The sequence below is a fragment of the Lacerta agilis genome, chromosome 8 (genome assembly GCF_009819535.1).
Source record: "Lacerta agilis isolate rLacAgi1 chromosome 8, rLacAgi1.pri, whole genome shotgun sequence".
NCBI classification, from domain to species: Eukaryota; Metazoa; Chordata; class Lepidosauria; order Squamata; family Lacertidae; genus Lacerta; species Lacerta agilis.
Window position 1 is genome coordinate 38720734 of NC_046319.1, and position 20337 is coordinate 38741070.

A 20337-nucleotide genomic window follows, 5' to 3' on the forward strand; every position below is an offset into this window, starting at 1 on the left:
GATGTTTTATTGCTTGCATGATAAATGGATCTCAACCCACAACCACATCTTCAAGGAAAGGTCCATAGCTGTACATGCTGGCACTTGCTTTGCCTACAGAAAAGCCCAGGTTCTGGCCCCAGCTACTCCTGTTAAAAGTACCCCAGGCACCTGAGATCTTGGACAGCCAATGTAGCAGACCCATCCCTCAGTGGCAGGCCACATGTGTACCGGTATTTAGCAGACAGATGATGGCAGGTTCAATCCCTGGCATCTCCGGTTAAATAAACATCTTGGAATATACCTGGGAAAGGCCCTCTGCTGTCTAGTCAGAGATGGACTCAAGTCTGGCTGTTATCTAGCTCAGGACTAAGGTAGCTTCATGTGTTCATATAGCTGCTTCAAAATAGATTCCCTGGAAATCAGTGGGTTTTGCTTCCAAGGGTCAAATGGGCCACTAAGGACTAACTCCTCTGAACTCTTGCAACAAAATTGGACGGATTTGCTCAGTTTTGGAATTAACATATAAACCTAGAGAAGGAGCATCAATGGGTGTTTTCACTATTTAATCACAGGAATTCACTTGGCATTGAATTGTAGATTCAATCCGTGTTCTTTTTTAATGGCCTGATTTTTATTATAGTTCAGTATTATCATTGTTATTTTCAATAAACACAATTTGAAACCAGAACTGGGGCACAGCTCAGCATCTTCCTGCTTAAATAGCCCCCCCCCCCTTGTCTCCACCTAGCAATATCCTTGCCTTTCTTTACAACCAAGTGTTGCTGTTGTTCCCCACGGTGCCATATGACAGAGCAGGATCCCTGATCATGGGAAGAGTGACTGAGAGCAAGTGAGGAAGAACAAGCCCCCCCCCCCCGGGCCTGGCGCCAACAGCAGCCGGCGCCTGTTGACGGGCAGGATATCCATCAGCCGTGGAGATGGTTATTGTCGCAAGGGATCTGCCCTGCAGGAGGGGAACATTATCTCCAGCGGCTAATGGTTTAATGCTCTGCACAATGCTGCTTTTCTGCAGTCCCTTAAAAGAAGTTCAAGAAAAGTGCTCTGTGCTCAAAAAAGAATGGGGGGGGGACATGGATGGGCATTGGTCGGGCCCTGACCCCCTCAGGGTTTCAGGCAGGGAGCCCAACCTGGAGATGCCATTGGGGTGGATCCTGGGACCACCTGTTCTGCCACTGAGCTACAGCTTTTCCCTGGAGTCCACCTCGCATAGCAATGCTTCCTCCATATTCATGCTCCAGGACGTCTTGGGGGGAGCTTTTATTCCCACCCTCCCCCAGTCCTGCTGCCTTGAGAGCCTTTTAACTTTGGGTAAATGAGCCTTGGGCCAGGAGCTGCATGTGGCCCTGCTGGGTTCCCTATCTGGCCTTTCAGTCTTCTTCTAGGCCCTACCTCCTTTCTGTTGCTCTTTGGTACCTCTGGCCGTTCACAACACTGGCCTGTACCCTTCAGTCATGGCTCATGGGATCTTATAAGGACAGGGATTGAACCTGGGGTCCTGTTTGCAGGGTTGGTGTTCCACCCTCGTAGGTCACATCCAAGCAACAGTTCCCAGGATTCTTTTGCGGGAAGCCACGTGCTTTAACACTATGGTGAGGATGTGACATTAGCCTCACAGGTGTGTGTATGTTTTAAGGTACGATCCATTATGTACACCACAATTTAAGAAGGATGTTGACAAGCTGGAATGTGTGCAGAGGAGGGCAACCAAAATGATCAAGGTCTGGAAACCAAGCCTTATGAGGAATGGTTGAGAGAACCGGGTAAGTTTAGCCTGCAAAAGAGGAAACTGAGAGGAGATAATGATAGCCATCTTCAAACATCTTAAGAGCTGTCACATGGAAGATGGAGCAAGCTTGTTTTCTCCTGCTCTGGAGGGTAGAACCCAAACCAATGGATTCAAATAACAAGAAAGGAGATTCTGACAACATGAGGAAGAGCTTTCTGACAGCAAGAGCTGCCTGACAGTGGAATGGACTCGGGAGGTATGAACTCTCCTTGTGAGTTTATAAGCAGAGGTTGATCATCTGTCATGGATGTTTTAGTTGAGATTCCTGCATTCCAGGGGGTTGGACTAGATGTCCCCCTGGGTCCCTTCCAACTCAACAGTTCTATGTTTCTATATGAAATGCTAGTAGAAATAGGTGTATCATTGGGGTTAGCTCTCAAAAGCTGCAGGATTGGCTTTTTGGAAACCAACTGGATCACTAGCCTTTCTGTGCTCACTACAGTTGTTCCCCACATACGTCTACGTGTGAATCTGAAACGGAAAACGGGAAGGAATTGTGCAGATTCAGGGCATCTGTGGTGGTGGTGGGGAGTGTGTTGTTCAAGATGGGAGAACAAAGAACGCACAGTTTGGGCATGAGAAGCCAATTATGTGCTTGCATCTCTGGATGAATGTTGTAGGACTATTTTTGGCTGCCTGAGACAGAGCATGGCAGAGGCGATGATAAATGGCTCAACCCACTGTGAAGAATCAAACACTCGTTATTTTTTATCATGTTGCTCAGGAACCACCTTCGAAGGAGTCTTTTGAAATCTTCCAGCCCCTCTGCCTCTTAAGCTGTATTGGTCTCCCGTTGACATGCAAAGGGAAGTATATGGATAATCGCACACCTGTCATCTGCTCTTGAAGACATTCAGGATGGTCCGTGCCCCCCCCCCAGTGGAATAACAGCAGTTTGAACAGCTGCCCCATCCTTCCACAAACACCGCTTGATGGTCGGAAAGTGCATGTCTGAACAGGTGCTCTTGGAAAGCAGAGGTGACTGCAGGAGGCAGACACCAGAGCCTGTCACCAGGAGTTAACACCGCATGTGTGAAACAGTTCAGGGGTTTAAAGACAGGGTGTGTGGCTTCCTAGGTGTAATTAACCACTAGATACAATGTCCTATTCCGTTTCCCCAAGCTAGAACTGGGCCAACTCACATATTCCTCAGGTTGGAAGAATAATGAGGCATTGACCGAAACCCTAGAACAGCCTTCAACAACCTGATGCTGTTGGACTACAGTGCCCTCTCCATTGGCCATGCTGGCTGTGGCTGATGGGAGTTGCTGCCCCCAAACATCTGAAGGGCATCAGTTTGCCAAAGGCTGCCCTGGAACACCAAACAGTCCTGTGGCACCTTAAAGCCTAACCATTTCATGGTAGCACGAGCATTTGTGTCTCCTTTATCCACTCTATGAAGTGTTGGCTTCAGTTATCAAAGGGGGGGGGAAGTGTGGTCCAAATGTTTGCCACTATACACACACGTGTGTGTTTGTGACTTTCTATGCACCTGCCAACTTCGTGCTTGTGACAAAGTGGGCTTTAGTATGCAAAACTGCCTGACATTAATAACTCTTCTCTTGTAACGCTAAGCCAAACCATGTCCGGGTGCAAACATGTAGGCTCCCAAAGAGGAGAGGGCCATAATTTTACTGTGGCATCAAGCCATGGTGTGGCTTAGGGCTTGTCCACACTTCCGCTTGTCCTGTGCCTAGAAAGTTTGGGTCCCAGTGGTTTTAAACACACTCCTTGGTGCTAAATTGGAGCAAAAGTCAATCTGGAGAAAACCTGAATTACCGTGCGCTCTGACTGAGTGCTAAAGAGCGGTTTTCCCTGGGAGAAAGCAGCAGGACAATAGGAACTTTGGATAAGCCTTTACAGAACCTGGGCTTGTGCTTTAGCTCTCCTGGAGAAAGGGAGCCAAAAGGGTCAGGCTGGGACTCTTAAAACACAGAAAAAGTTCTCTAGAGCTTAGTTCCTTTTCTTTCTTAAATGCCAAAGCAAAAATGGCTGACTACTTTCAACCGTTATGTGGTTCAAATTAAAAGGGTGGGAGGGAAACCATAGGCACATAAACCTTTTTTATTTTGGGGGAGCAAGCGAAACGGTCTGAAGAAGCAACAGAGGAGCTGCTGTCCCCTCCACTTGCATCACCCAACTTCAAAAGTTGGCCAGGAATGGCTGATGGACATGGAGGAGGTGAATTGTATTGGGTGGGTGCGGGAAGCTCTAATCTTTCAGTTTTGTTTCCAGTTAAAAATGTAGCGATCCAACACAGCGTGGGAAAGAGGCCTGCTCAAAAGGTTGCAGAGGGACTGCTAAAATGGAAGAAATGGGAAGCTGAGGGATCCAGATGACTGGAGTGCTGTCCCCAGCCAAATGCGTCCCTCAATCACCTGGACAGCCAAATGCGTCCCTCAATCACCTGGACAGCCAAATGCGTCCCTCAATCACCTGCCCCTTCACCCCCTAAGTTGCCAACCCTGCCCTTGGAGCCACAGTGGGGGCCCAAGGAGTGGTCCTAGGTTGTCTTCTGCCCTGCAGCTGGAAGCAGAAGGTGGAACCCCAGAGAAAAGATGCTCCACTGGCATGTGGGGCATCGTCATGTCCACCCTACCCTTTCCCAGGTAGGCAGGTGCCTGTGCAGGTACTTATGATTTCTGTACATCTCCTCGCGTGGAAGGGAAACGGCGCCATGCAGCTTGTAGGTTTTGCACCAGGTACAGAAATAAGCGGGATGCACCTTAAACCTGCATTCAAGCTAAAGGACACCAAGTGTAGAAACGGGTCCCAATCGCTACAAAGTGGACGAGAGGGGCAGTCAAGTCATCACGTGTGAAACCTGATCAAACAGATCAGCGGGTCCAGGTTGATTGGCAGGAAGAAGGGGATGTTTTCCAGGTTGCCTTCCCTCCCAACCAGCCAGGGGCTGTTTTCTTCCATATGAGGCAGGGCTGAACTAACACCAGGCTCTCTTGGGGACGATGGTGGCGGCTTGATCAAGGGTACTGCATCTTTAATGAACAATGCATATTTTCAGTGAGTTACCAGGGGAAGTAAAACGAAAAAAGAAACCAAACCAAACAAGGAAGTGAAGAAAGAAGAACAAGGCAGGCATCTTACAAAGATGTTTTGAACCATACCAAAATTAAGTGATACATAGAGGAGGAAAAAACAAACAAACAAAATATAAAAAGAGCATTTACGTACTCGGAGGCTGCTGTTGTCAATGATTTTTTTTTTTGTTTTTTGTTTTTTTGTACAGGGATATGTCGGAAGCCGGAATATACATCCTGCGGACAAAGTGCAAAAATATTACATGCTCAGAGGCCAAGCATGACATCTGGAAATGGCCCATGGCAAGATGGAACAGGAACCCCCCAGCACACCCCATTCCTCACCAGCAGCAGGGAGGAGCTGCTCTCCCCCCCTCCCTCGGCCACATCTGCACACCTGCCAGGGAAGGGTCCTCAAGCAAACCTCCTGACAAGCACACCTTGTGGGAACAGTTGAGGCCAACAGCCAGGTGCGGCTGTGATTCATGATGGAAGACGGAAAGCAAGAGAGTTTCTCCTTTAACACCACTGCATTCCAGCACAGCAGGAGAGTGGCCTCTAGCAGGCTGGACCCAATGAAGATTGGGGTTCCAGTGGATAGCTGGACAAAAAAATATATCCTAGGAGAACTTTGGTCATCTTAAAAATCTTTCTGGGTCAAGATTTAACACATGCCAGAAACGACGTTTGTGACTGAAAAGTTTCTGAAGCACTGGGTGAGACTGGTAATTTTCCTAAATTATAGGCACAGGATTTTACCTGAGCCAAGACATATTTTCAGTTCCATGTGTTTTTATAAATTTGGTATTGTGAATCTTAAGTTCTTAATAATGATTTTGGATGGGATCCTCAGAGAAGCGTTTTGGAATTTAGGGGCCTCTAGAGCTTAAGACCTATTGCCTTTTAAACATATTAAATACTTTTATTAGGATGGAATTTGTTCCTGTCTTAAGCAGGCATCATTCAATTCAGATTTCCCTTTTTTGGAATGAAGTGGGGAAAAGATTGGTTAATAACTTTTTGCTAAGTGGCAAAAACTACTTAGGTGTTTCCTCTCAACTTCCCAATACATGCAGATCCCGGAGTTTAGACTTTTATCGAGTGACGAGCACATAATTTGATAACCATGCTGACCTGGGCCAGCCATTTCACACAACGTGGCTATCCCAGCTCTGGATTTCCCCTATGATCCAGCAGCGAGAGGACCCTCCCTCCCAGAATCATGCAGCTGACATGAACGCCTTTCCCACCATCCATGAAGATTTGCTGAGTAATTACACTGAGGAGCCCCCATCCTGCCTAGCGCTGGGGAGGAGTGGAGTGCTGGTACCATTCTGCCATGCCACACAGCATACGTGTTATACAAGCAAAGAATTTTGGCTAAAATCCAAAAAACATTACCCAGGAAAAAAAGGCAAACTGTGAGTGATACTCAATCTTGTTGTTCATCTGTGAAAAGACTTGGAAGTTGTCGCAGGACAGTTCAAAAAGATGCCATCTTTCCCATGGTTTTTGTTTGTTTGTTTTGTTTTTGTCATTCGCTTCATCATCTCCCATTCGTACACCTTTTTATTATTATTAATCTGTTAATTTTTGCAAACAAGACAGTCTCGAGTTAGATGAAAAAGTTAATAAACAAAATGGCGACTCCAATGTTTAACAAGATCACCATGACTACCAGGATTGGAGCTGAGCCCTGTGGGAAAAGAAAAAGAAGAAATGAATTATTTAACGGTATCAAAGAGCCACACTTGCATGATAAGTTTGGGGACTGGGGCAAGGGAAGCCGACTAGTCTGATGTGCAAGAACTGGCAACACAAACTTTGCTTCGCGACAATGGGTGGCTCCAAAGGTTAACCTGTCTACACACTGTGGCAGCCTTTCCTTTTTACCTTCTTCTCCTGACCTTCAGCTGGGCTGCCAGAAGCTGAACCCGTCACATGGCTGTCAACAACACAGAATGAACTTGGCACTGACCCGATCTTAATATTCCATCAAACCCTTGGCTTTTCAGACACATTTTCCAGATGGAGGTTTTCATCCTCCTCATTCTCAAGAGTAGCATTTTTGCCCCACACCTACCCTGTGGTTTAGTGTAGGCTTAAATGCATGTTTCATTGTCTTCCAATTCCTGCCCATGGTACCACTCCAAGTGGAGGAAGCCATTTGTAAATGCTCATTAGCCCATGTGCCACAAAGCGCTGCATAGTTAGGGACCTTGTGTGTGTGTGTGTGTGTGTGACATCCGGGGCACTTAAATGTCACCATTACCCTGTGGAACATCCTCATGACCAAGGGTCTTTGGGGCCTCTGGAGTAATGGAAAATCTGAGGCCTTCCACAAGTAGTTGGACTCCACTCTCAGCAGCCAACATGGCTAATGGCCAGGAATGATGGGAGATGGAGTCCAACAATACCTGGAGTCCACAGGTGCCCTATCCCAGGCCTAGAGACAGACTCACCAAGCCAAACTTTAATTGCTGGGTTTAATTGGCTTCAATTGTGGACCAGATGGGAGCAGTCCATGGACCAACATCTGACAACTTCTAAAATGGCAGGGTTATTAATAATATCTCATTTGTTTTCAATAGCAAACACAAAGGACACAAAGGTGCAGTTGGGTGTTTGTGTATCTAAGGACACATAAGACATGAAAAAGTCTTTGCCTTGCCATGCAGAGGTGTTTAAAAAACTCTTTTGTGACAGGAGGTGGGAGCTGATCTGCTCCTCCAGCACCAAGAGGAGGATTCATTGTGTCTCTTGGCAAGGAAGAGAGAGACAACCAGTCCTGTCACAGGCAAAGGAAAGGGCTGTCTCTTCAATGGATAGAAAAGGCCTTTGCTGTTGCATAGCAACAAGGTGAAAGAAAGTGAGCCAATCAAAGGGAGAGGTTCCACATGACCCACCTCTTCCTCTTCACAGCCCTCCCACCTGCCTCCCATATACAGGTACTTGCTTTTGGAAGGTTTATAAACAAATCCCTTTCAATGCTACTCTAGTGCAAGCCAGTAAATCAGAAGTACTTGAATTTAATCTAATCCTAGTGTCTTGAAATTCAGGACAGTTACCAAAGTGAGTGAATTCCAAAGGGGGAGCCTTGAATGAGATGTGGATCAAATCATCACAGCTTCGCAGCAAACAAATCATGTGCTCCAACTCTCTTTGTTTAGCTGGGACAGACCTTGTTTCCTGGTCTCTCTCCATGGTGCTGATTTTTGCCTTTGGGTAATGCCTTGTTAAAATGCTGCCTATGAAATTTTGCTAGGGCCAGTCATGCTTCATGGTTGAACTTCCTCTCCAGGATTTCTAGAAGTTAAAAGGGTGTGATGGGTGGGGAGCTTCAAGCCTAATGGTCAAATGCTGGCCCTCAGGACTCTTCCCAGGTGAAACCCTCTCTCCAGTGCTGCTCTGCACCCTCTTTCAGTGCTTTCACCAGGCTGGAATATAGCCTTGAATGGGGATAATGCCTCTTGCTTGCCTGGATGGAGAAGCCTGCATGCATGTTTGGAAACCTCTAAGGTGTTTGTTTGTTTGTTTTGCATGCCTTAAATGCAGCTTGTAAGTTCATTTGAGTTGCCTTTGACAAGATAAAGCAACTAACAAATTTAATAAATAAATAAAAATATAAAGTAGGAGTTGCACAAATTGCTCCACTTTCTTGCCCCTCTGGCCCTGGTCCTCAAAAGGGGACGTGGCCCTTGGGCTGTAAGAGGTCCCCCATCCCTGCTGTATATGAAATAAAGATTTACACAGCAAACCCTAGCACCAAAACAGTGATGTTACTCTGAATAGGCAGTAGTGTCTAGTGAGGAGGCACAAGTGGATGAGCCCCTTGTTTCAGCAGATGGCAACCTGTCGTTCTCTTCCCCGCTAGCTGCTCCTCTGCCTCTCTTAGCTCCCCAGGAGAAATGCAGCCACTGCTCCAAAAGGAAATGGCTCAGTCCTTGGAAAAGCACCAGGCAGCGGCTTTGGCCAGGGTCTGGAAGGCTGCCTAATATTCATAACTAATCTGATAAAAAGCTTTGTGACTGCCTCTGCCTTCGCTCCCTCCACCCCAGAGGCTTTTTCCTTGAGCTCTGCCAGTAAGCCCAGCAGTTGAACTTTTATGTCTGGGTTTCTCATTGGGTGGCTCTTGGCACCCCCCCACCCCTGCATCTGCCCTCCCTGTGCTGCAAGGGGAAGGAAGTGCCCCATCCCAGGGAAAGCCCTCTCCTGCCCTCAGGCTGGCAAGAGGCCCCTTCCACCCACAATAACTCAAGTGACATTTCGTACAGCTCACCTGAACGGCAGCAAAAACACGCTCAGAACCCAGAGTTGACTTGTTTGGCTTTTGAGCATTTTCAAATGTCACTTTTGATATTTCACTCTGCGGGCAACTTTTTAAAACTCACAACTTGTCAGCAGAATGGAAAGGCAATAATGTCAAAGGTCAAGTTGTCATATTCGATATTTTTGGTTCCTTCCCCTTTCTAAAACGCCCCACCTTCCAACAACAGTGTCCATACTTAAGAAAAATGGGGGAGGGCTGAGAAAGTCAAACCAGGACAAAATAAACTGAAAACTGTGCAGGAAAAAAAAATCCAAGCGGGAGATGCTGTGTTGACACTTCTTCTCCATCCCTCCCTACTCTTCCTTTCCAACATTTCTAGCTTATGTTTTGAAGAGGCAATCATACAGAGCTGATAGATGTTCCTTGGTGTAAGGCTGACACATTTCTCAAAACAGCACCATGCTATAGAACATAACATAATTCTTATTACTAAAAATTATAGATTTACACAGCCAGTACTAGCACCAAAGGTGAGTTATTATCCTAGAAAAGGAGCCTTGTGACAAGGCCCACCACTTGTGTTTTTTTTAGTGGATCTGAACTACAGACTAAGCCAGTTTAACATTCTTTCACCCCAGAGGATCCTGGGAACTAAAGTTCAATGAACCTACAGTACTCTGGCTTCTATGAGGGAAGGCATTCATGGTGTAAAACTGGTATTTCTGTAGTGCAGATAGGTTAGGCCCTCTGTCTGGTATGACATGCAGTGATCAACCAATGTGCTTAACAAGACTATCAACGTTCTTGACTTCGCAACTGGGCTTTTAGTGTTTTTATTCATAGTGAGTTTTTGAAACAGTATGGTACTTAGAAGGTCAATCTGTGAATGACCTCAGCAAGATACAGATTTATAGTATCTAAATGTAAAAGCAAGCAAGCAAGAAAGCAAAAAACAAAACCCTAGAAACTGGGAGGGAATGGAAACTGCTTCCCACTCCTTGAGTGAGCCACCCAGACTTGGGATCTCCCACCCAGACTTGGGATCTGAGGAAAGGAATGTTCATATTATTCCCAGAATTTCCAAGGCCAGCTTCATTTGCACGGAATAACCTTGTTCAGTTGCCTTCAGAAATGCTCAAGAGTTTTGAGTTTATTAAAAATTTACTTGGGGAAATGTAAAGCTAATTGTTGGTGGTGACAGGCACAAGGTAAACGAGGGCAAACCCTTCAACTATATCAAAAGCCTTCTCAGATCAAAAGAGTTTTGACAAGGACACTGCTAAGGAGTAACATTATTCCAGCTGCTGTAGGCAGTTTTATATATGTAGTTTTATAAAAGAGGAGTCTGCCTGGCAATGATTAGATAGAAATCAGTGTTGTGTCTGGTCTTCAGTTTGTTCAATGACAAGAGTCTGGGAGCATCAATTTATCTTCCCCCTCCCCACTCCTCACTCCAGAAGCAGACTCTCATCCCTCACCTGTTATAAGTGACAGGAAGAACTTTGGACCAAAAAGGAGGAAGAGCTCAGGTCCCATCATGGTCCTGAACAAGGTCATTCCCTGAGTAGCACAAGCCCTTGCCTCCCACTGGCTCCTTTCCAAGCTATTCTAGGAACATATAAAATACAGACATCACACGGCTGAGGTGACCCTCTGTGCCAGCATCTGCCTCTCAAGCCACAATCCATTGCACCACACATACATACACTGCTGCCTCACAGCACATAAACTACAGAACTCACTCCCAGAGGCATACTTAGGCTCCCTTGCACTCTTGGCAAGGAGGTGTATTGTCACCCTCACATCCCTTGCACCCTTGGCAATCGCCAGCTCTCTCTGTCTTTCTTTGAGAGGTTTTGCACCGCCGGGGCCTCCAACTTAGATGGATTTAAAAGAGGATTGGACAAATTCATGGAGGAGAAGGGTATCAATGGCTACTAGCTGTGATGGCTATGCTCTGCCTCCACAGCTGGAGGCAGCAATGTTTCAAAACACCAGTTGCTGGAGACCACAGGAGGGAACAGTGGCCAACCAGATGCCAGTGGGAAACCCATTGTGAAAACAGGATGCTGGACAGAGAAACAGGGTGCCTTGGCCTGATCCAGCAGGCTCTCCTTATGTCCTTATGAAGTAGCTACAAGAAGCACCATCCATTCATAAGGATGCTGGCTGACCATTCCATTGTTAGGCAAAGTGCTTTTTAACAGGCCAGAAGGCTCAGTTAAGGCAACATCCATGGGAGCTAAAGGTTGGGAGATTGTCTCCTGATCATTGAGGGGAACCTCTTATGTCTTTCTGAATGGTAAACAGGCAACAACCAATTTACGTGCGTCCAATTGACACAAGACCACAACCACAACCACGTGCATTGCGGTGACCCAGAAGTGGCAGGAAAAGGAGGCAGAATGGGGCTTAACATGGGTGGGGCACGTAATGGGGCATAATGGGGTAGGGCGGGGTTATGCATGCTCCACCATCATGTGCGATGACCCGGAAATAATACAAGTCCCATTGCCTGTACCTACCCCAGGGTGTGGGGAAGGTGCTATTCCTCCAGCTAACAGACAAAGGTGTGTGTGTGTGTGTGTGTGTGTGTGTGTGTGTGTGAGAGAGAGAGAGAGAGAGAGAGAGAGAGAGAGAGAGAGAGAGAGAGAGATGGGGGAATTTGGCTGGTTTTGGATGTGAAAGAGAGCTGAGTTTTTCCAGCTGGAGTTAGATGAAACTGGGATTTCAGTTTGGAGGGCTGCCCAAATTCTGCTTAGTAGAATCAGCCTTTTCAACTGCACTTAGGGTTTGCTTGTACACACATATTTGCAAATACAGCAAACATTGCAAGTATGTCTGAAGTCACCAGTGTTCTCTCATCCCAAGCAAACTCAACCCTGCCATGCCACTTCTAGAACTTCTCGCACCACTTGCAAAATTGAAGTGCAAACGAGACTACAGATCAGGCCTATTTGCCACTCCAGGATGCATGTCAGGGAGGAGTAACCCAGTACACAAAGGAAACTGTGGTGACGAGACAGAATTCAGCTTATGATGGGGCTGTCTGGCAGTGGGTTATTTTTAGAACACACTGCCCCACATACCTGACCTCAGATCTGCTTGGAGTTATTCTGGATGGGTCAAAAATAGACCTGTTTCCTTTGTAGTAACAGCACCCCTCCTTTTTAAAACACATGCACACACAGAAAGAGATTAATCTAATCAAGAGTTCTGTTTGTTTTGAAAGACAGCCTACTTTAGAGTAGTGTTGGAAACTGCAGAACAAAAGCACATCTATGCTACAAGCTGCCTGTGGCGTCTTCCATACCAGATATTCAGTGTGGGGTTGCTGAGCTTCGTTGACAAGCTTTGTTTTACAAGGCAATCCACATAACACCACCATCCATTAATTGACATTCTGTATTTTTGCTGGCATTCCACAATAGTTTCTCAGACTGCGCACACACCATGCATTAAAAACACATTCCCCACTGCTCCCCTGGATACTGTAGTTGACCCTTCATAGAACTATCACTCCCAGCAGCCATAGCACAGCACAGTGCCCAGATTTTTTGGGTGTTTTAAATGTGCTTTAAATGTGGCCGTAGACGGACGAAAGTTTGATTTCTTTTCAGAAAAAAATGAAAGAGTATTGTAAGCCTCCATAGGTGTAGATACCCTTAGGGCTACTGTCCCATTTTTTGGGTAGGGTTCTGACATAGGCAGTGGTGTGTAAGCAAAGTGACTGTATCAGCCCAGTACAGATTTGTTATAACATTTGTGGTGATGGCCTATTTTTGGTTTTACTTATCTTTATCTTATTTATCACTTTAGCAACTTTAGGGTGTGTGTGTGTGTGTGTGTGTGTATTGGTATTACACCATAATGCTACAGCTTTGTAGCATTGCGGTGCTATAGTTCTAGACCTCTCTATTGCTTTTTTTCTTAAAGGTTTTTACCTTTTAAAAGATTGATTAAACTAAAAGCAGGATAATAAAGCAGCATCCACCCCAAGGGATAGAGGGAATGTGTGCTGAGCTGCAACCAGCACCACCCATACCAACCGTATCACACCTCACTACAGCGGACAGAACGCAACAAGATGTTCACGCAGAGGAAGTGCAATACTCCCCATAGTGTGGGAAGTCAGCTGCAATTTGCTCATAGCTTATTAACAGAAGGGTGGCGACTAAGTAGCTCTAGGAGCCACCCATCTGGAAGCAACCTCAGTGGGTGGAAAGTTGAGTGGGAAATTTTGATTCAGCGTGTCACAATTATCCTGGCAGAAGACAAGAAGTATCCATTCGTTGTACTAGCCTCAAAAATGCAGTCCTGGTCTCCAGTTTTTTTGTTTTTGTTTTTAATTTAATTAATTTAATTTAAGTATTTAATTTAAGTTAAGAATTGTGTGTGTGTGTGTGTGCACTCTGGGTGTGTAAATGGCTGAGTACTCTGCACACATGTGGGAAACAAATTTTTCCTGAAATTTTTGTGAGCCTCTGCTTCTTACACCTTAACAACTAGAGACACCATCTACCATGTTGCTCCCCTGTAATATGCATCATCTATTACTCCCCCCCCCTATAACAACTTCACTGGCTACAGTTCATTTCCAGGCACTATTCAAAGTGCTGGTTAGCACCAATTAAGCCCTATGTCGCATGGGACGAAGCTGCCTGAAAGACTGTATTTCCCTTTCAGAACCTGCCCAGGTGCTGAGATCATAGAAATGTAGAGTTGGAAGGGACCCTGGGGATCAGCTAGTCCAACCCCCTGCAATAAAGGAATATGCAATTGTCCCATATGGGAATCGAACCTGCGGCCTTGGTGTTCTCAGCACCATGCCAAAGGGATTAAGAAGCTTGAGCCAGACGCCTGAAGTTGAAAAGGCATGGGGAGTTGAAAGCAGGTTCTGCAGATTACGAGCACCTTCTCTCAGTCTCATCCACATCGGAGACATGGTTGGTGGTGACATGAGAGATTGCCTTTCTGTGGCTGCTTCCGTATTGTGGAATCCCTTCTCGAGAGAGGTTAGATTGGCTCCCTCCTTGCTATCTTTCCACAAGGAAAGACCTTCCTATTCAGACAGGCCTTTGGAAACTAGCTGTGGACTAGATGTTGACTTCTGGGCTGTTTTCAGGACATCTGGTATTTTAATGCTGGTTCTAAATGTGTTCCATTGCGTTTTAACTATTGTTTTCAACTAGTTTGCTTTCATTACTTTGCATTTTTGCAATAATGTTGTTAAAATGTGAGCTACCTTGAATCCCAGTTTGGGGGGAAAGGGGAGTGTGAATACATTCAACCACCACCATGTTGCCCATTTCCCCCACTGAAGAGATCACACTTACACAATATACATATATATTTAAATATTCCACGTACCGCACCGGATTTGAGCTCATCCCCATTTTCCTCCTCCGATTCTAGTGCAACAGGTAAGGATTTCTGTGGCGGGGAGCAGGTTAAGTCCCACCTCAATAGCCGGGGTTCCCCTTTGTCCCCAAACCTCAGACTTTCTAGTTTCTGCACTGTTGGCTCGGCAGAAGACCCTGGCCTGAAGTTCTCCTTGTTTTGGGACTTAGACCTCAGTCTTTGGACTCCAAAGCCCCGGTCTTCCCCGTGGTGGTCCTCCGCGAGGCTCCTGCTGGGGCCCATTTTGCTATAATGTCTTTTTTGGGAGTGCATTTCTTGCATATAAGAATCCATCCTCATGAGAGGCTTCATCTCCATCTCGTAGTTGCTCAGCTTCTCCTCGTCCAGCTCAAGGAGCTTGTTGCTCCCTGAGCCGTGGTGGTGGGGTCGGTGGTGAGTCCATGAAACCGTGGCCGGGGGGTCTGTCCACCTCTCCCGCTGTTTGTGGTTGGTGGCCACGTGCTTGTGCCCGGCGATTCGGCCCCGGTAGTCTTCGGAGGAGCCCGGCTGGCCACTGCGCAAGGCCCCGCCCCTCACGCCATGTGCCCTGCCTTCCTTGTCTTCGCCCCAGCTATTGGGTCTCATATAGTCCCTGCCACGTCCCTCCAGCAACATTTGGATCTCCCCGCCCCTCTCTTCGTCCATGCACACCTGCCTGGAGAAGTGGGTGCTCTTGTTTCTACACGAGGGACCCAGAGGGGGGGTGGAGGAGGGGCTGGCGGGAAAACTCTGCAGGGGACTGTCGTCGGGGGTGAGGTCTGAAGGCGTCGTTCCTTTCCTGTAGAGCTCTGGGCTTTCTTGCTGGAGCGGCGTCCCTGTCGAAAGGACCTCAATGTCGTCACTTGAATTCTGCCGCTTTGGCCTCTGGCACTCAAGTCCTGGAAGGAGACAGAGAAAAGGTGCACACAAGAGTCAGCCACTGCTTATTTGTTTTGTTATTACATTTATACCCCCACATTTCCTCCAAGGAGCTCAAGGTGGCATACATAGCTCTCCCTCCCCCCATTTTATCCTCACAACAACCCTGCAAAGTACGAAACGCTAAGAGACAGGAATTGACCCAGATCACCCAGTGAGCTTCATGGTGAAGTAGGGGTTTGAACTCGGGTCTCTGAGGCATTCATCTGACACTCTAACCGCTATGCCACTCTGGCTTTCTCAGCTCTCTAAGGGCCTTAGGCACACACTCTGGTTTTTAAGGGAGAAACATATGGCCCAAAATTCCCAGAAATGAATTGCTGGAAAATACCTCACTCTGCACAAGAGTTCATACTCTGCCTTTCACACCAACTTTGCCACCTCTCTTGGGTCTTGCTCAGACCCATCCAGTCCAACTGCATGGCCACACTAATTGCACACTGCTAGTGCAACTAGCCACATGGAAGTAGCACTGTATTGCTATTGGCCACCCATATGACCACTTGCACACTTTATTCATTTAATTTATGTATTAAATTTATATGCCGTCCTTCATCCAAGGATTTCAGGGAGATTTACACATGAATCAAGCCTCAGCAACACCAAACAAAACCTGAATTTTGTGCAAGTGCTACCATGGTGGTTATTATCCTTTCCTGCAGGTTCTGCAGGCAAGTGGTTACTGTAGTCAACAATATTAGCACCCTGTTGCCAAAAAAACCTGGCTTGTTAGCGCAGATCCACATGGAAAATTCAACCCACTTCTTCAGCTTTTCCTTCTGTCAGCAAACATTCTAACAGCTTCGCTCCCTGACCATTTGGAATATTTGTGGACATTCTGTGTGATCACCCCAGTGCAGCATCACTCACAGGTGGGAAACAAAGGCTTCACTGACACAAAGGCAATACAGTTCCTCCTATTTTGAAACACCCACACTGGCATTTCTGGTTACGGTAAGTCCTCATTTCCCTCTCTCTCCCTCTAATCTTGTGTTCAGATAAGCCCCACTAATATCAATTGGATATATGCTGGTATAACCGTACGCAGCTCCTTTCCATTTTGTTATTGATTTGCTGAAGTTTGCAGCCTAAAGGCTTGGGGGCAGATAATGCAAGAAGGGCTCCAGTTTTTATCTACTCAATTTCTTCCTGAGCAAGATCCTCTCCGCTTGGCATGTTTGCATTTTTTTTTGTAAATGCATGCAATAGTGGGACGTGTATTAAAATCCCTCCTAAGTGCATCAGAAATAAACTCCATTGCAAACAGAATTCTGCAGCCTAGTCTGGAAGCTGATAAAAAATGTATTAGATAAAAAGTCTTTTTGAGAGATTATGTTTAAAGAGAAGAGGTCCCCTGGCAACTGGAGAGGTAGATAGCAAACAGCTTGGGGTTGCAGGAGCCCTCTGGGGCTCAGAGAGGCCTGCTAAAGCGCTCAGATCTCTGATACCCAGATTGTAGTTCTGTGTGGAAGTGATAACCCCGGGGGATGTTGATGCCAGAACGGCCTATCCTCCAAAGACAGGCTTGTTCTTCTTGCCAGATTTGCTAGCTGACTTGTGGAATAAATGGAGGAAGACGACATAAACATCTTCTCAGGGCCATGGGTGGAAAAGCCAGGGCTCAGTGTCAGCCATTATCACATCTTGTGGAACTGAATTCCATAAGCATTCATACCATATTTGCTTGTGGTACTGAGACTTCTTTTAAAAACCAAGAAACTCGGTGTCCTTTGATGCGCTGGTGGACAGGAGCAGCCATGGAAACACCCACAGCCCCTCATCATCGCAAGTGTGCCTGTACAGAGCGCAAGGAACCACTCTGAACAGACATGTGCTAAAGTGGGATAAACTATAGAACAGTTATTCCCCCCCCCCAGGTCTGAGCCCTCTGGCTCAGAACAGGCCAGCCATCAGATTTTGATTATTTTTCTTAATGAGATGATTAAATGGTGGAACCTCCACGAACTCACTTTTGGGAGGGGGAAGACTGCAGGCCATTTTTGCAAAGGGAGTGAGGGGAACCCTGATTTTCTGCCCACTGGAGGAACCTATGAACACGAATCGGATCACTGGTCTATCTAGCTCTATATTGTCAACACTGACTGGCAGTAGCTCTCCAGGGTTTCCGGCAGTATTTTTTGCCTGGAGATGTCTGGAGATTGAACTGGGGATCTTTTGAATGCAAAGCATATGCTCTACTATACTGAGTTATGGCCGTTTCCTAAACAGAAGCAGGAGAAACAGATGCCGTCAGCTGAGATTTCCCCATGGGTCAGATAATTTACAGGACTGGCAGGGTAGCCTTCCTAAGTCACTGTTGCTGAGAGGGGGTGGGGGAAGTGGGAATAAGCTCTGGAAAAGGACAAGGAGCTAGCAAAGTGAATCATCACTTGTCAAATTCTCAATACCCTAATGTAAGGGCGATGAGTAACCTCCAATTTAAATCTCTCTTTTTAAAAAAAATGTTAGCAAAAGACTTCTAATGAGGGTGCAGAGCACTGGAACTGGGTTCCTTGACATGAACACACATTAATTAATGTGCTGTTTAATGACTGCATCTTAGACTTTTATCTCTTCTCCCATCCCTCCTGTCCTTTGCCCTACACAGAAAGACGCATGCAGCCAAACCAAACCCTTGTGCATTAAAATCTGGGGTGGCTCCTCCACATCCCATTGTTCGGTCCCAGCTCCTGCCAACCTAGCAGATTGAAAGCATGCAGTGCAAGTAGATAAATAGGTACCGCTCCTGCAGGAAGGTAAATGGTGTTTCCGTGCACTGCTCTGGTTTCGCCAGAAGCGGCTTAGTCATGCTGGCCACATGATCCGGAAAAGCTGTCTGCGGAAGTGGACAAACGCCAGCTCCCTTGGCCTATAGAGCAAGATGAGCACGCAACCCCAGAGTCGTTCGCAACTGGACTTAACGGTCAGGGGTACCTTTACCTTTACCTTTACCTTTACCAGCTCTTCTCAAGAATAATCACATGAAAGGCGACCAGACCTCCAGGGCTGACCTGAAGTCTCCAACTTTGTCTGGTCCCCTCCAGGTGGCAAAGGGAGAGTCTGAATCTCCAGGTGGGAAAGAGCACCTTTATATGATGATGATGATGATGGTGATGATGATGAATACTATGTATGCAGCTTGCAAGCTTAACCCCTGTAGGAGCCAGCTGCAAATTACTGAACAGACTCCTCACCCCCTTTCCCAATTAACCTCCATTACCAGGGCTCAGTAGTGGGAGGGAGTACAGAGGAAGAATCTCCAGGGTGCCCATGTGACGGCCTCGGTCCAGTATACCTGAAGGAGCATCTCCACCCCCATCGTTCAGCCCAGACACTGAGGTCCAGCTCCGAGGGCCTTCTGACGGTTCCCCCTCTGCAAGAAGTGAGGTTACAGGGAACCAGGCAGAGGGCCTTCTCAGTAGTGGCGCCCGCCCTGTGGAACGCCCTCCCATCAGATGTCAAGGAGATAAACAACTATCTAACTTTTAGAAGACATATGAAGGCAGCCATGTTTAGGGAAGTTTTTATTGTGTTTTTAATATTTTGTTGGGAGCCGTCCAGAATGGCTGGGGAAACCCAGCCAGATGGGAGGGGTACAAAAAATTAATTATTATTATTATTACCAAAGGGCTACCCCTAAAAATCTCAGGGTCACATGCACCCTCCAATTTAATTTTTATAACCCAGACAAATTCCTTACCCCAGCAGGCAAAATTTTGCACAGAACATCACACAGCGCTACAGGCCCCGAAGGGCACTGGGATGCTTTCAACTCTGCTTGTAAATGGAGCCAGCCCTCCTCCTAAAGTGTTGCTGGCTGAGCAGGAAGGTACTGTTTTTCTGCTTCTGGCACTGCACAGTGTTACACAGAGAAAAAGCACAGGCTCTCCCATGTAATGTAATGAAAAAGATGTGGGGAGCAGTGTCTGTGTGTGTCTCTTTGCGTCACCTTCATCGGTGGTGCCTTTTCTTGTGTGATGGTTTGGTTATGAATGAGGACAGAGTGGAGAGAGATGGGGAAGCACTATATTGGTAGACAGGAACACAGGAAGCAGCTGCCATATCATGAGACGGACCTTTAGCCCATCTAACTCAGTACTGTGTGCACTGACTGGCAGCAGCGGTTCTCCAAGGGTTTTCTCTCAGCCCTACCTGAAGATGCTGGGGGTTGGACTGGGACCTTCTACATGCAAAGCAGGTGCTCTTCCACAGATCCACAGCCCTTCCCGTGGGATAGAACACCAAATGCAACGTTCTGTGTTTGCTTCTATTTTATCTCATCACCACATTTGCTGTCTGAATTGTTTTTGAGAATGCATGGAGTGTAGGGATGGGTTTTTTTGGGTTAAGGGGTAAGTACAGGCGACAAGGCCACTTCAGTGGTGGTGCCAAAGTTACAGTCCCCTGGCTTTCTTCTTTGCTGGTTTTTAGGCTTCTTTTAAAGACCTTACTATTTTCAACAGGCTTTTAGTGTGCGTTTTTAAGTGTGTGCCACTTCAAAATGTTATTAGATTCTTAGGCTGCTTTTTATGCTTTTAATTTTATCCAGCCCTTTCATTGAATCATAGAGTAGGAAAGGACCACAAGGGTCATCTGGTCCACCCCCCTGCTTGGACCCAAGTTGAGCTATCTGTGAAAGCAAGCACACCTTGATTGATTGCGTTTCTACAGGGATATGGGTACATCTGGGTATGTTTTGTACTGAAACAAGGGTGGGGATCCAGACCTCGCTGGCAGGTCAGAGCCTTACCTTTCCTACCTCCCACAGGCAAACTTTGACACGGCCACCCACCCGTCAATCACCTGAGAGCACAAAGAGGTCAGGTGATTCATTTTCCTTTACCTGCACGATTTGAAATAAAACCAGTTGGGCAAAAGGCAGAAGGTTTTATGAGCTGCCCACAAGCCCCACTTTCAACAGG

The 20337-nt window shown here is 46.7% G+C and overlaps 1 protein-coding gene across 1 annotated transcript in view; it reads right to left on the reverse strand.

The window, feature by feature from the left end:
* Positions 1 to 5998: 5998 nt before the first annotated feature.
* JPH3 (junctophilin 3) overlaps positions 5999 to 20337 on the reverse strand; it is an 86553-nt gene continuing 72214 nt past the window's right edge. Inside the window, exons 4-5 of the mRNA XM_033157027.1 lie at positions 14468 to 15375; positions 5999 to 6523 (exon numbers count right to left, since the gene is read on the reverse strand). Of these exons, the coding sequence (XP_033012918.1) occupies positions 6443 to 6523; positions 14468 to 15375 (989 nt within the window). The 3' untranslated portion in view covers positions 5999 to 6442. The remainder of the gene's footprint in view (positions 6524 to 14467; positions 15376 to 20337) is intronic.